General features: G+C 38.2%; 1 protein-coding gene across 2 annotated transcripts in view; it reads right to left on the minus strand.

Annotated features, from left to right (window-relative positions):
* HS2ST1 (heparan sulfate 2-O-sulfotransferase 1) overlaps positions 1–16900 on the minus strand; it is a 198062-nt gene that overhangs the window by 27399 nt on the left and 153763 nt on the right. For both annotated transcript variants that reach the window (XM_061186365.1, XM_061186366.1), the window contains exon 3: positions 5554–5639. In XM_061186365.1, coding sequence (XP_061042348.1) covers positions 5554–5639 — 86 coding nt within the window. The remainder of the gene's footprint in view (positions 1–5553; positions 5640–16900) is intronic.

Raw genomic sequence — 16900 nt, forward strand, 5'->3', positions numbered from 1 at the left:
GCTTGCAAATAAAATGTGTGCTTCTTAGTGATCAGTCTAAATTAGAAACCTAAATTAATTAACCTAAACCTAAATTAATACTTTATTTAATACTTTATCTTACTGCCTGGGTTTCCTGGGGTATCCTGGGTTTGTACTCTCTTTAGTGTTTCTGCTAAGGCAATTGAAAAGCTATGTGACTAAATATCTCTTTCATCAAATTTGACCATTTTCTCCTGAAGGCAAGAATTTTAATGGACTCCACAAAGTACTACACCAGTCAAGAATATGTTTTAAAGAATAAAATATTCTAAAAATTGGTAAAGTGATGTTCCTTTCCTCTTCCTTACTCATTTGTGGTGAGTACGACAAACTAAAAATTATTTTAAAAGATACTAGTTACATCTAAAATAGTTTGTGACTATATACATCAAAATACATTTCCGCCTGTTGATTTTTTTAAGGTATTTGTTTAACATCTTGTAAAGGTCTATTAAAGTTTTTCACAATACATATTGCTTCCAATAAAATGAAACACATTATGAAAATATTCAAACCCTTAAATGTTCATGTTAATATTTAATAAATGAGATTAATCTTTCCAAGAACCTTTATACTTTTTTAACTGCAAAAACCCTAGCATAAACCAGAGCTTCATTCTAAGTATAAGACTTTTGCCCAAAGCAAAAGCACTCAATATATTATTTTAATAATGAAAACCTCAAGTATGAGAAACCAAGCTGTGTGTGGAAAAAAAATAAATCATTTAGGTGAAAAGGTAACAAACATTCAATTGAAGGATAATGCAGCCCTGAGGGAAAATATGCATATGAATGAAGTTTATGAAATTGGTCCAATGCCTTTGCAAAGAAAAAATAATTAGTTTATTTTAAAGCTGCCTATAAAATGTTTTCAATATTGCTGTATGAATTATTTATAGAAAAATGTACATCTAACTTTAAAGCGACCACTTTACTGTAAGATGTTGAGTGCTGTGGAAGAAACTAGCAATAAGAATATATTGTTCTATGTATGTAATATTTGGGAGATTCCTTTTAATTACAGGCTTTTCAAAAAAGTTCAGATTTATTATCAATGTGAATCAGTAATATTTCATTCAACTCCTTTTCAAATTTGAGAAGTTAAAATGACAGTGGGATATCAATTAAATTTTTGGATTTTACACAGAATGCTCTTTCAAGTTGACAAAAAGGTGTCAAAAGGTGAGGGTGTATTACTTTGAAGTCATGACTGATAATGCAATGACTGAGCAAACATGTCTAAGCTTAAATAATTTAAAAATCTATTTTTAATGTTTTTGAAGTTAGTGCAGAGTTTGATTAGGGAAAAAATCCGCATTTAAGGTTTTCCTATAATGATACTCGATGTGCTACATAAAACGTTTAAATGGATTCACCAAGCCACATATGTTTACAGAATATTCCTTTGACCAGTTTTCTGATTAGTACTTAATGCGGCACAGACACTAGGGGGAACCACATAGTGCTTGGATACTATACGTAAGCCTGTTGTTTTATGAACTTTTCTTGAGAGAATTATGGTAGAAATACCTTGATCCCATGCCTCCCCAAAAACATGGAAAATGAAAGTTAGTTAAGTCCAGATTCAGGCAAATCACTATAAAGGAAAATCACTTTAAAAAAAAGTGTCTTTAAGGGAATCAAAAAATACCTAGAAACAAATGACAATGAAAACACAACAACCCAAAACCTATGGGATACAGCAAAAGCAGTTCTAAGAGGGAAGTTTATAGCAATACAATCCTACCTCAAGAAACAAGAAACATCTCAAACAACCTAACCTTACACCTAAAGCAATTAGAGAAAGAAGAACAAAAATCCCCCAAAGTTAGCAGAAGGAAAGAAATCATAAAGATCAGATCAGAAATAAATGAAAAAGAAATGAAGGAGACGATAGCAAAGATCAATAAAACTAAAAGCTGGTTCTTTGAGAAGATAAAACAAAATTGATAAACCATTAGCCAGACTCATCAAGCAAAAAGGGAGAAGACTCAAATCAATAGAATTAGAAATGAAAAGGGAGAAGTACAACTGACACTGCAGAAATACAAAGGATCATGAGAGATTACTACAAGCAACTATATGCCAATAAAATGGACAACCTGGAAGAAACGGACAAATTCTTAGAAAAGCACAACCTTCCGACTCTGAACCAGGAAGAAATAGAAAATTTAAACAGACCAATCACAAGCACTGAAATTGAGACTATGATTAAAAATCTTCCAACAAACAAAAGCCCAGGACCAAATGGCTTCACAGGCGAATTCTATCAAACATTTAGAGAAGACCTAACACCTATCCTTCTCAAACTCTTCCAAAATATTGCAGAGGGAGGAACACTCCCAAACTCATTCTACGAGGCCACCATCACCCTGATACCAAAACCAGGCAAAGATGTCACAAAGAAAGAAAACTACAGGCCAATATCACTGATGAACATAGATGCAAAAATCCTCAACAAAATACTAGCAAACAGAATCCAACAGCACATTAAAAGGATCATACACCATGATCAAATGGGGTTTATCCCAGGAATGCAAGGATTCTTCAATATATGCAAATCAATCAATGTGATAAGCCATATTAACAAACTGAAGAATAAAAACCATATGATCATCTCAATAGATGCAGAAAAAGCTTTCGACAAAATTCAATACCCATTTATGATAAAAACCCTCCAGAAAGTAGGCATAGAGGGAACTTACCTTAACATAATAAAGGCCATATATGACAAACCCATGGCAAACACCATTCTCAATGGTGAAAAACTGAAATGATTTCCTCTAAGATCAGGAACAAGACAAGGGTGTCCACTCTCACCACTATTATTCAACATAGTTTTGGAAGTTTTAGCCACAGCAATCAGAGAAGAAAATGAAATAAAAGGAATCCAAATTGGAAAAGAAGAAGTAAAACTGTCACTGTTTGCAGATGATGTGACACTATACATAGAGAATTCTAAAGATGCTACCAGAAAACTACTAGAGCTGATCAATGAATTTGGTAAAGTAGCAGCATACAAAATTAATGCACAGAAATCTCTTGCATTCCTATACACTAATGATGAAAAATATGAAAGACAAATTATGGAAACACTCCCATTTGCCATTGCAACAAAAAGAATCAAATACCTAGGAATAAACCTACCTAAGGAGACAAACTACCTGTATGCAGAAAACTATAAGACACTGATGAAAGAAATTAAAGACGACACAAACAGATGGAGAGATATACCATGTTCTTGGATTGGAAGAATCAACATTGTGAAAATGACTATACTACCCAAAACAATCTACAGATTCAATGCAATCCCTATCAAACTACCAATGGCATTTTTCACAGAACTAGAACAAAAAATTGCACAATTTGTGTGGAAATAGCCAAAGCAATCTTGAGAAAGAAAAATGTAGCTGGAGGAAGCAGATTCCCTGACTTCAGACTATACTACAAAGCTACAGTAATCAAGGCAGTATGGTACTGGCACCCAAACAGAAATATAGATCAATGGAACAGGATAGAAAGCCCAGAGATAAACCCATGCACATATGGTCACCTTATCTTTGATAAAGGAGGCAAGAGTATACAATGGAGAAAAGACAGCCTCTTCAATAAGTGGTGCTGGGAAAACTGGACAGCTATATGTAAAAGAATGAAATTAGAACACTCCCTAACACCGTATACAAAAATAAACTCAAATGGATAAAGACCTAAATGTAAGGCCAGACACTATAAAACTCTTAGAGGAAAACATAGACAGAACACTTTATTACATAAATCACAGCAAGATCCTTTTTGACCCACCTCCTAGAGTAATGGAAATAACAACAAAAATAAACAAATGGGACCTAATGAAACATAAAAGCTTTTGCACAGCAAAGGAAACCATAAACAAGACGAAAAGACAACCCTTAGAATGGGAGAAAATATTTGCAAATGAAGCAACTGACAAAGGATTAATCTCCAAAATTTATAAACAGCTCATGCAGCTCAATATCAAAAAAACAAACAACCCAATCCAAAAATGGGCAGAAGACCTAAATAGACATTTCTCCAAAGAAGATATACAGATTGCCAACAAACACATGAAAGGATGCTCAACATCACTAATCAGAGAAATGCAAATCAAAACTACAATGAGGTATCACCTCACACCAGTCAGAATGGCCATCATCAAAAAATCTACAAACAATAAATGCTGGAGAGGGTGTGGAGAAAAGGGAACCCTCTTGCACTGTTGGTGGGAATGTAAATTGATACAGCCACTATGGAGAACAGTATGGAGGTTCCTTAAAAAACTAAAAATAGATCTACCATACAACCCAGCAATCCCACTACTGGGCATATACCCTGAGAAAACCATAATTCAAAAATTCATGTACCACAATGTTCATTGCAGCTCTATTTACAATAGCCAGGACATGGAAGCAACCTAAGTATGTCCATCGACAGATGAATGGATAAAGAAGATGTGGCACATATACACAATGGAATATTACTTGGCCATAAAAAGAGACGAAATTGAGTTATTTGTAGTGAGGTGGACGGACCTAGAGACTGTCATACAGAGTTAGTCTGACTGTCATACAGTAAGTCAGAAAGAGAAAAATAAATACTGTATGCTAACACATATATATGGAATCTAAAAAAAAAAAAATGGTTCTGAAGAACCTAGGGGCAGGACAGGAATAAAGATGCAGACGTAGAGAATGGACTTGAGGACATGGGGAGGGGGAACAGTAAGCTGGGATGAAGTGAGAGAGTGGCATGTACATATATACACTACTAAATGTAAAATAGATAGCTAGTGGGAAGCAGCCACATAGCACAGGGAGATCAGCTTGGTGCTTTCTGACCACCTAGAGGGGTGGGATAGGGAGGGTGGGAGGGAGACGCAAGAGGGAGGAGGTATGGGGATATATGTATATGTATAGCTGATTCACTTTGTTATAAAGCAGAAACTAACACACCATTGTAAAGCAATTATACTCCAATAAACATGTTTAAAAAAAACAAAAACGCCATTCACTCAGGAAAAAAAAGAGTCTCTTTAGAATATATCTCATTTTTAAAGCTAAAACAAGGTAGCCCAAGGGGAAATGTGTCTTGGCTGAGAAGCAGACACTTTAGGGCACCAATAACTGAGTAATGGCTCCTTTGCTTTCTCTGTTCTCAGTCAGCGACGTAGTAAGTCATACTCTGATTGGCCTCTAGCTTAAAACTTGGGGCTCTCCTAAAATAGTGTCATTTGACTGTACAGGAAGCAGAAACATAATAATAATAAATAACTTTAAAGGGCATTACCTAAATTTAATCTACCTTGAATTTCTAAAATTAATATGACAATTATCAATTTATGAACACTAGAGGGCAGTAAAACACTAGAAGGTATATTTAAATTACATATCTAAAAGTGGCAAACACAAGCCAGTACGTTTTTTTAATATCAAAATCATAATAATTTAATAAATTGATTCCTTTTTAGGTTGCTAAAGTACAAAACATTCTTTCGTGTATCATTTTAGACATAACTTACTTTGCAAAATCCAAATAAGAAACGTGCCCATGATAAAACCCTGGTTTCATCTCTTTCCAGGAAGTTATATTCTTTACAAAGCGCACCTAAAAAAGGAGAACATACTCATTATTTAAGTACAATTTAAAGAAAATGAAGTTTGGTGATAGCAAAATACTTTTCATTTAGACATTCAAAAGCAATCACACCACTTTGACGATTACAGAGCTTGAAATACAGGCTTCAACTAAGGAAAGCATAGTGTGACCTGTAATTGCTAATTCATCATAGAGAAGCTACTATCACCACACTCAGAAAAGAGTGAAAGAGGATCCTGAAAACAAAACTGCACAAGGCAACCATTTACGACACTGTATAGTGAGTACATTTATATGGGGAGGGGAAGGGAGGGGAGGGGAAGGGAGGGGAGGGGAGGGTGGGTACCAACGCCCAAGCTGAAGCAGGCAGCACTTCAGTATGGGGATAATCTATGCAAATCTGTTTTCTTCTCAGAGACTTGTTCTTCATAAAAGTTCTCATTTATTAATGACTCAACAAGTAACAAATATCAACTAATCCTTAATCCAAATGATTAAAGAAAGGATGACAAACAGAAGACTTTAAAGAGCTAAGAGCAGATAGCATAAGCTTGAGCAGATATCATTAACTTGTTGATAAAAAAGCTTAATAAAATTAGAGGTGTGATACACATAAAATTTTTAAAATAAATATTACTATTTTAATCCATTGGAATTAAAAGTATACAAAAGATTAGTTAATATAAAAATTATTTAACTGTAAATATATTATAAAAATGTTAAAAACTGGTTAATACAGAACATTATAAACCAGCTGCAAGGCAGTGATACATAATTTCTCAAAGAAAAATGGTATAAATTTCTGATAAGAAAATCTCTGCATGATCAACAGCAGGTGGTTGAGAATCTCTTCTGGAGACTAGAGACAGGGTGCGGATGGGTGAGGGGTTGGGGGCCCACTGCCCCCTGCTGCACTGAAAGCATTTGCAAGCTGTGACCTCAGCCTCTAACACACAGGACTGTCAATCACATACTTTTGCCAATTTATCAATCTTTCATTTACATTTTAGAATAGAGTTAGTCACATGGAGATATTCTGGAGCACTTCTTACCAGGTCAGTCAATAAGTTAATAGCAATGAATGATGGCTACCTCCTGGATAAGGCCCATTGGTAAGGACAGAGTAGGGAAACAGTGCAGAAGCAACCTTATGTCGGAGGATGTGAACTAAGGAAAAATGGAAGATTCTGGAAGTAGAATTTATTTTTTAGGGGAAGCATCAATAACTCATATACTAAGAGAAATAATGGAGTTTTTAGAAGGGAAATGAAATGAACCTGATGTTATTATCTTACACACACACATCCTTAAAATCTGAAAATTGGATGTAGATAACAAAATTATTTTGCATTAGAGAATACACAATTATATTTTCGCAGATATTTGCAGTTTTTCCCCGCCAAAACAGAAGAGCCAAACAAATGTGTGATTTGAGATTCCCAGGTTCTTTCCTATTTCTTCTTCAAGTAAGGCATCAAATGGAATAAAAATATCAAGTGACAAGTGAAAAAGAAACAGAAAATTAAAAATTACATAACCCATAAACTGAATCCTTAAAAAATTTTACATGTTGAATATGAAAAATCCTTATAATTTTCACCTAATGGTAAATTAAACAAGCTTTTGATTCTATGAAAATCAGTTTCAGTATTTCAGCACCAAATGAGGGAGAAATAGAAGGCAAAGAGAATAGGAATGGTAGGTGATGGTTCAAGGGTACTTAAGACATATTTACAACTCAGCTCTATTTTCCAGAAGCTGATTTAATATGGATGTGATGGTGTAAGAGGGAAATGAAAGGAGATGCCAGATTGAAGTCTGACAAAACAGTGTTATATAAGCCAAATGTTAGAGGATCGTAGTACACTGTGATGAAAGACTTAGGTGTAAACTTCAAGTATCCTTTTTTCCTTCACGCTTCCAAAGGACAGTCAAGATCAAACTAAATCCTCCTAAAGACACACTTCATCTGCCATGTGTCCTTCGATGTGAGGTGAAGAGCCCAGATAGCTGGATGAGATCTGGACTGCTGCCGGGCTTCCCAAACTCAATGTGCAAATGAATCATCTGGGACTCTTGTTAAAACACAGATTCTGATTCAGAAGGTCTGGAGTGGGGTCCAAGTTTCTGGACTTCTAACAAGTTTCCACGTGATGGCCAGGTCAATGGGCCACACCAAGGAACAAGACTTTAGCGTGTGTGGGCCCAGGACCTAGCTCTTGGTTTTATCAATGTGAAGCTTGTTTCTGCAGCACCTGCAAAGGAGGCCTGAGGTCTACAGAAGCTCTATAGCAAGGATATATTCTCATAGTCACAGCTTTTGTGATATGGAAAAAAGTATACTGAAATAGAACAATTTTTTAAAGATTGTCTTATAAGCTACCACAATATATAAAAAAGAATGGGGGACGGGATAGAATGACCCTGCTACTCAGTCTTCTCCATCTACCCACACACAGTGATGCCTGAAGCACATCAGAACCAAAGCATGCCAAGAAACACAGCATAAAAAGTAACAAAATAAGTAAAAGGTTGTGCCTCCAGGTGGACTCAGGGAACAGAACAGAACAGAACAAGGCATGAATCTTCTACTGCTGTCACCAAACTCAAACTCTCTTGTTTATAGAACCAGCATTTTAGAGGTGAAAGAGCCAAGGATATCCTGTACTCGTTATTTTATAGATAAAGAAACTGAAGCCCAAGAACCACATACCTCAGATTTTGGTCCAATCATCCTTCTATACCACTAGCTAATTTCTTTAATCTATTATTGTCCAATTTAAACAAGGGAGGGGGGAACCAGAAGGATTTGAAAGAAGAGCAGACAGATATCATTTGTACTATAATTCTGATCAACAAACTTGGACACTGAGAATTTCAGGCTTTATCCACTGCTCAGGAAACCCCTGAGATCCAGTCATTCAAAACTCCTCAACCTCCAAGATCTCAAAGCTCTGTTGATATAGCTCTCTCAGTTGTTTATTTTCCTCATTACATTCATTATAATCTCAACTTCCAATCTGCCCTGTTCACTACTCTCATACTGCTCGTACTGAATAACCATTTTTCAACAATGGCCGCTGACTTATTCTTGCCTTTTTATTTTCTTGGGTAACCTCAGGGGTTGAACACTGCTGGTCAAAACTAAGAGATCCAGTCTAAATGCCTCTGTAGGACTTTGAATTTTATTTTACTAAATTCATTCTGACATAAATTCAGGTGGGCTATTATTGCTTTTAAATTCTCTACACTACATTATTGCTAAGTCTCCAAAACCCACAGAATCTTTCTCTAATCTCCAACTAAGAGAATACTGAAGGCTATGTACTTAATATATAAGTATATGTATTTTTTTTCTTTCATCTCATCAACATTTAACTCAGGCAATCTGTTAAAGTCTCATTAATAAAGCTGTGGCTGATTTACAATTTGCAGTAAATCAAAAGATGCTGAGCTGAGATTTACCTTCCCTTCACGGGAAAGAAAAAAGTGCTAAGCAAACAAATGCTGTCAATAAGGTTGAAGTGGTGATTCACACTAATCTGGAGAATGGTCTGAGCATTTAGAAGTGTCATTTACATACAACTGAAATTCTACACCATCCTAATCTCCTCTTCAAAAGTGATCTCCAAGGACATAACGATCTAATTAATCCTCTTTGAAGAACAGTATTTTTAAAAATTTTCCTTTCAAAGTATTAATTTAGCCACTTCTCCTTTTAGCCATGTTTAATATTTATCCTCTTAGTTCTCCACAGTTTTCCCTGCCCTCCTCTCTTCATCTTCACTTGTTCCCTTTCACCAGTCTAGCTGCAGTTCCTGCCCTGTCATTTTCTGCCTTCTCGCCTCTTCTGTACCACTTGCCTCTCAGTTTTTCTTCTGGTTTTCCTCTACAGTGGAGCATTCTGCCCAAGACCTTGAGATAAAGCTCTGGAATAGAGAGGAATAGGGGGAAATGCAGATCAGGTGAGCAAGCTTTTACTCAGTTCATTTTATAGATTCTTACTGACTATGATACTTGGCACTAATGAACGATAAAGTGAGAGGCAAAAAGGAGCAAAGCTAATAGTATCAAATGAGGTTGAGTCTGAAGACACTGAAAACTCTTGGGGAAAAGAAATAAAGTCACCATAGTGACCTTATCCAAAGAGAATTTCCATACTCTGATTGCAAAAGGCTATCAAGAAGGATGTTTCAGAGGGGAGGGGCAAGATGGCGGAAGAGTAAGACGCGGAGATCACCTTCCTCCCCACAGATACATGAGAAATACATCTACACGTGGAACTGCTCCTACAGAACACCCACTGAACGCTGGCAGAAGACGTCAGACCTCCCAAAAGGCAAGAAAATCCCCACGTACTTGGGTAGGGCAAAAGAAAAAAGAAATAACAGAGACAAAAGAATAGGGACGGGACCTGCACCAGTGGGAGGGAGCTGTGAAGGAGGAAAGGTTTCCACACACTAGGAAGCCCCTTCGTGGGCAGAGACTGCGGGTAGCAGAGGGGGGAAGCTTCGGAGCCACGGAGGAGAGCGCAGCCACATTGGTGCGGAGGGCAAAGTGGAGATTCCCGCACAGAGGAGCGGTGCCGACCAGCACTCACCAGCCCGAGAGGCTTGTCTGCTCAGCCGCCGGGGCGGGCGGGGCCTGGGAGCTGGGGCTCGGGCTTCGGTGCTAGCCGGGAGGGAGTCCGGGAAAAAGACTGCAGCTGCCAAAGAGGCAAGAGAATTTTTCTTGCCTCTTTGTTTCGCGGCGCGCAAGGAGAGGGGATTCAGAGCGCCGCCTAAACGAGCTCCAGAGACGGGCGCGAGCCGCGGCTATCAGCGCGGATCCCACAGCAACAGGGACGCAGAGGGAAAAACGGAGAGATTCCCGCACAGAGGCTCGGCGCCGAGCAGCACTCACCAGCCCGAGAGGCTTGTCTGCTCACCCGCCGGGGCGGGCGGGGGCTGGGAGCTGAGGCGCGGGCTTCGGTCGGATCCCAGGGAGAGGACTGGGGTTGGCTGCGTGAACACAGCCTGAAGGGTCTAGCGCACCACAACTAGCCGGGAGGGAGCCCGAGAAAAAGTCTGCAGCTGCCGAAGAGGCAGGAGACTTTTTCTTGCCTCTTTGTTTCGCGGCGTGCAAGGAGAGGGGATTCAGAGCGCCACTTAAACGAACTCCAGAGACGGGCGCGAGCCGCGGCTATCAGCGCGGACCCCAGAGACGGGCATGAGACGCTAAGGCTGCTGCTGCCGCCACCAAACAGCCTGTGGGCGAGCACAGGTCATTCTCCACACCGCCCCTCCCGGGAGCCTGTGCAGCCCGCCACGGCCAGGCTCCCGTAATCCGGGGACAACTTCCCCGGGGGAGCGCACGGCGCGCCTCGGGCTGCTGCAACGTCACGCCGGCTTCTGCCGCCGCAGGCTCGCCCCGCCTCCTCCGTACCGCTCCCTCCCCCCGGCCTGACTGAGCCAGAGCCCCCGAATCAGCTGCTCCTTTAACCCCGTTCTGTCTGGGCGGGGAACAGACGCCCTCAGGGGACCTACATGCAGAGGCGGGTCCAAATCCAAAGCTGAACCCCGGGAGCTGTACGAACAAAGAAGAGAAAGGGAAATCTCTCCCAGCAGCCTCAGAAGCAGCGGATTAAAGCTCCACAAACAACTTGATGTGCCTGCACCTGTTGAATACCTGAATAGACAACGAATCATCCCAAATTTAGGAGATGGACTTTGGGAGCAGGATATATTAACTTTTCCCCTTTTCCTTTTTTTTGTGAGTGTAGATGTGTATGCTTCTGGGTGAGATTTTGTCTGTATAGCTTTGCTCTCACCCTTAGTCCTAGGGTTAGGTCCGTCCGTTTTTTTTTTTTTTTTTTTGGCTTAAAAAATTTTTTTTTCCCTAATAAATGTTTTCTTAATAATTTTTTCCTTATTTTCTATTTTTAAAAAAATTTTTAATAAGTTTTTTCATATTTTTTATTTTAAAAAATTAAAAAATTTTTTTTCTTAATAAATTTTTTCTAAATAATTTTTTTCTTATTTTTAGTATAAAAAATTAATAAATCTATTTTTAAAAATTAAAAAAAATTTTTTTTCTTAATAAATTTACTCTTAATAATTTTTTTTCTTATTTTTTATTATAATTGCTTTATTTTATTTTATTTTATCCTCTTTTTTTCTTTCTTTCCATTTTTTTTCCCTTTTATTCTGAGCCGTGTGGATGAAAGGCTCTTGGTGCTCCAGCCAGGCATCAGGGCTGTGCCTCTGAGGTGGGAGAGCCAACTTCAGGACACTGGTCCACAAGAGACCTCCCAGCTCCACGTAATACCAAACGGCGAAAATCTCTCACAGATCTCCATCTCAACATCAAGACCCAGCTTCACTCAACGACCAGCAAGCTACAGTGCTGGACACCCTATGCCAAACAACTAGCAAGAGAGGAACACAGCCCCATCCATTAACAGAGAGGCTGCCTAAAATCATAATAAGGCCACAGACACCCCAAAACACACCACCAGACGTGGACGAACCCACCAGAAAGACAACATCCAGCCTCATCCACCAGAACACAGGCACTAGTTCCCTCCACCAGGAAACCTACACAACCCACTGAACCAACCTTAGCCACTGGGGACAGATACCAAAAACAACGGGAACTACGAACCTGCAGCCTGTGAAAAGGAGACCCCAAACACAGTAAGATAAGCAAAATGAGAAGACAGAAAAACACACAGCAGATGAAGGAGCAGGGTCAAAACACACCAGACCTAACAAATGAAGAGGAAATAGGTAGTCTACCTGAAAAAGAATTCAGAATAATGATAGTAAGGATGATCCAAAGTCTTGGAAATAGAATAGACAAAATGCAAGAAACATTTAACAAGGACGTAGAAGAACTAAAGAGGAACCAAGAAACGATGACAAGCACAATAAATGAAATTAAAAATACTCTAGATGGGATCAATAGCAGAATAACTGAGGCAGAAGAACGGATAAGTGACCTGGAAGATAAAATGGTGGAAATAACTACTGCAGACCAGAATAAAGAAAAAAGAATGAAAAGAACTGAGGACAGTCTCAGAGACCTCTGGGACAACATTAAACGCACCAACATTCAAATTATAGGGGTCCCAGAAGAAGAAGAGAAAAAGAAAGGGACTGAGAAAATATTTGAAGAGATTATAGTTGAAAACTTCCCTAATATGGGAAAGGAAATAGTTAATCAAGTCCTGGAAGCACAGAGAGTCCCATACAGGATAAATCCAAGGAGAAACACACCAAGACACATATTAATCAAACTATCAAAAATTAAATATAAAGAAAACATATTAAAAGCAGCAAGGGAAAAACAACAGATAACACACAAGGGCATCCCCATAAGGTTAACAGCTGATCTTTCAGCAGAAACGCTGCAAGCCAGAAGGGAGTGGCAGGATATACTTAAAGTGATGAAGGAGAAAAACCTACAACCAAGATTACTCTACCCAGCAAGGATCTCATTCAGATTTGATGGAGAAATTAAAACCTTTACAGACAAGCAAAAGCTGAGAGAGTTCAGCACCACCAAACCAGCTTTACAACAAATGCTAAAGGAACTTCTCTAGGCAAGAAACACAAGAGAAGGAAAACACCTACAATAACAAACCCAAAACATTTAAGAAAATGGGAATAGGAACATACGTATCGATAATTACCTTAAATGTAAATGGATTAAATGCTCCCACCAAAAGACACAGACTGGCTGAATGGATACAAAAACAAGACCCATATATATGCTGTCTACAAGAGACCCACTTCAGACCTAGAGACACATACAGACTGAAAGTGAGGGGATGGAAAAAGATATTCCATGCAAATGGAAATCAAAAGAAAGCTGGAGTAGCAATTCTCATATCAGACAAAATAGACTTTAAAATAAAGACAATTACAAGAGACAAAGACGGACACTATATAATGATCAAGGGATCGATCCAAGAGGAAGGTATAACAATTGTAAATATTTATGCACCCAACATAGGAGCACCTCAATACATAAGGCAAATACTAACAGCCATAAAAGGGGAAATCGACAGTAACACAATCATATTAGGGGACTTTAACACCCCACTTTCACAAATGGACAGATCATCCAAAATGAAAATAAATAAGGAAACACAAGCTTTAAATGATACATTAAACAAGATGGACTTAATTGATATTTATAGGACATTCCACCCAAAAACAACAGAATACACATTTTTCTCAAGTGCTCATGGAACATTCTCCAGGATAGATCATATCTTGGGTCACAAATCAAGCCTTGGTAAATTTAAAAAAATTGAAATCGTATCAAGTATCTTTTCCGACCACAACGCTATGAGACTAGATATCAATTACAGGAAAAGATCTGTAAAAAATACAAACACATGGAGGCTACACAATACACTACTTAATAACGAAGTGATCACTGAAGAAATCAAAGGGGAAATCAAAAAATACCTAGAAACAAATGACAATGGAGACACGACGATCCAAAACCTATGGGATGCAGCAAAAGCAGTTCTAAGAGGGAAGTTTATAGCAATACAAGCCTACATCAAGAAACAGGAAACATCTCGAATAAACAACCTAACCTTGCACCTAAAGCAATTAGAGAAAGAAGAACAAAAAAACCCCAAAGCTAGCAGAAGGAAAGAAATCATAAAGATCAGATCAGAAATAAATGAAAAAGAAATGAAGGAAACAATAGCAAAAATCAATGAAACTAAAAGCTGGTTCTTTGAGAAGATAAACAAAATTGATAAACCATTAGCCAGACTCATCAAGAGAAAAAAGGAGAAGACTCAAATTAATAGAATTAGAAATGAAAAAGGAGAAGTAACCACTGACACTGCAGAAATACAAACGATCATAAGAGATTACTACAAGCAACTCTATGCTAATAAAATGGACAACCTGGAAGAAATGGACAGATTCTTAGAAATGCACAACCTGCCGAGACTGAACCAGGAAGAAATAGAAAATATGAACAGACCAATCACAAGCACTGAAATTGAAACTGTGATTAAAAATCTTCCAACACACAAAAGCCCAGGACCAAATGGCTTCACAGGCGAATTCTATCAAACATTTAGAGAAGAGCTAACACCTATCCTTCTCAAACTCTTCCAAAATATTGCAGAGGGAGGAACACTCCCCAACTCATTCTACGAGGCCACCATCACCCTGATACCAAAACCAGGCAAAGATGTCACAAAGAAAGAAAACTACAGGCCAATATCACTGATGAACATAGATGCAAAAATCCTCAACAAAATACTAGCAAACAGAATCCAACAGCACATTAAAAGGATCATACACCATGATCAAGTGGGGTTTATTCCAGGAATGCAAGGATTCTTCAATATACGCAAATCAATCAACGTGATACATCATATTAACAAATTGAAGGAGAAAAACCATATGATCATCTCAATAGATGCAGAGAAAGCTTTCGACAAAATTCAACACCCATTTATGATAAAAGTCCTGCAGAAAGTAGGCATAGAGGGAACTTTCCTCAACATAATAAAGGCCGTATATGACAAACACACAGCCAACATTGTCCTCAATGGTGAAAAACTGAAACCATTTCCACTAAGATCAGGAACAAGACAAGGTTGCCCACTCTCACCACTATTATTCAACATAGTTTTGGAAGTGTTAGCCACAGCAATCAGAGACGAAAAAGAAATAAAAGGAATCCAAATCGGAAAAGAAGAAGTAAAGCTGTCACTGTTTGCAGATGACATGATACTATACATAGAGAATCCAAAAGATGCTACCAGAAAACTACTAGAGCTAATCAATGAATTTGGTAAAGTAGCAGGATACAAAATTAATGCACAGAAATCTCTTGCATTCCTGTATACTAATGATGAAAAATCTGAAAGTGAAATTAAGAAAACACTCCCGTTTACCATTGCAACAAAAAGAATAAAATACCTAGGAATAAACCTACCTAAGGAGACAAAAGACCTGTATGCAGAAAATTATAGGACACTGATGAAAGAAATTAAAGATGATACAAATAGATGGAGAGATATACCATGTTCTTGGATTGGAAGAATCAACATTGTGAAAATGACTCTGCTACCCAAAGCAATCTACAGATTCAATGCAATCCCTATCAAACTACCAATGGCATTTTTCACAGAACTAGAACAAAAAATTTCACAATTTGTATGGAAACACAAAAGACCCCGAATAGCCAAAGCAATCTTGAGAACGAAAAATGGAGCTGGAGGAATCAGGCTCCCTGACTTCAGACTATATTACAAAGCTACAGTAATCAAGACAGTTTGGTACTGGCACAAAAACAGAAATATAGATCAATGGAACAGGATAGAAAGCCCAGAGATAAGCCCACGCACATATGGTCACCTTATCTTTGATAAAGGAGGCAAGCATATACAGTGGAGAAAAGACAGCCTCTTCAATAAGTGGTGCTGGGAAAATTGGACAGGTACATGTAAAAGTATGAAATTAGAACACTCCCTAACACCATACACAAAAATAAACTCAAAATGGATTAAAGACCTAAGTGTAAGGCCAGACACTATCAAACTCTTAGAGGAAAACATAGGCAGAACACTCTATGACATAAGTCACAGCAAGATCCTTTTTGACCCAGGTCCTAGAGAAATGGAAATAAAAACACAAATAAACAAATGGGACCTAATGAAACTTAAAAGCTTTTGCACAGCAAAGGAAACCATAAACAAGACCAAAAGACAACCCTCAGAATGGGAGAAAATATTTGCAAATGAAGCAACGGACAAAGGATTAATCTCCAAGATTTACAAGCAGCTCATGCAGCTCAATAACAAAAAAACAAACAACCCAATCCAAAAATGGGCAGAAGACCTAAATAGACATTTCTCCAAAGAAGAGATACAGATTGCCAACAGACACATGAAAGAATGCTCAACATCATTAATCATTAGAGAAATGCAAATCAAAACTACAATGAGGTATCATCTCACACCGGTCAGAATGGCCATCATCAAAAAATCTAGAAACAATAAATGCTGGAGAGGGTGTGGAGAAAAGGGAACACTCTTGCACTGTTGGTGGGAATGTAAATTGATACAGCCACTATGGAGAACAGTATGGAGGTTCCTTAAAAAACTAAAAATAGAACTACCATATGACCCAGCAATCCCACTACTGGGCATATACCCTGAGAAAACCATAATTCAGAAAGAGTCATGTACCAAAATATTCATTGCAGCTCTGTTTACAATAGCCAGGACATGGAAGCAACCTAGGTGT

Source organism: Eubalaena glacialis, chromosome 3, assembly GCF_028564815.1.
Source record: "Eubalaena glacialis isolate mEubGla1 chromosome 3, mEubGla1.1.hap2.+ XY, whole genome shotgun sequence".
NCBI lineage: Eukaryota > Metazoa > Chordata > Mammalia > Artiodactyla > Balaenidae > Eubalaena > Eubalaena glacialis.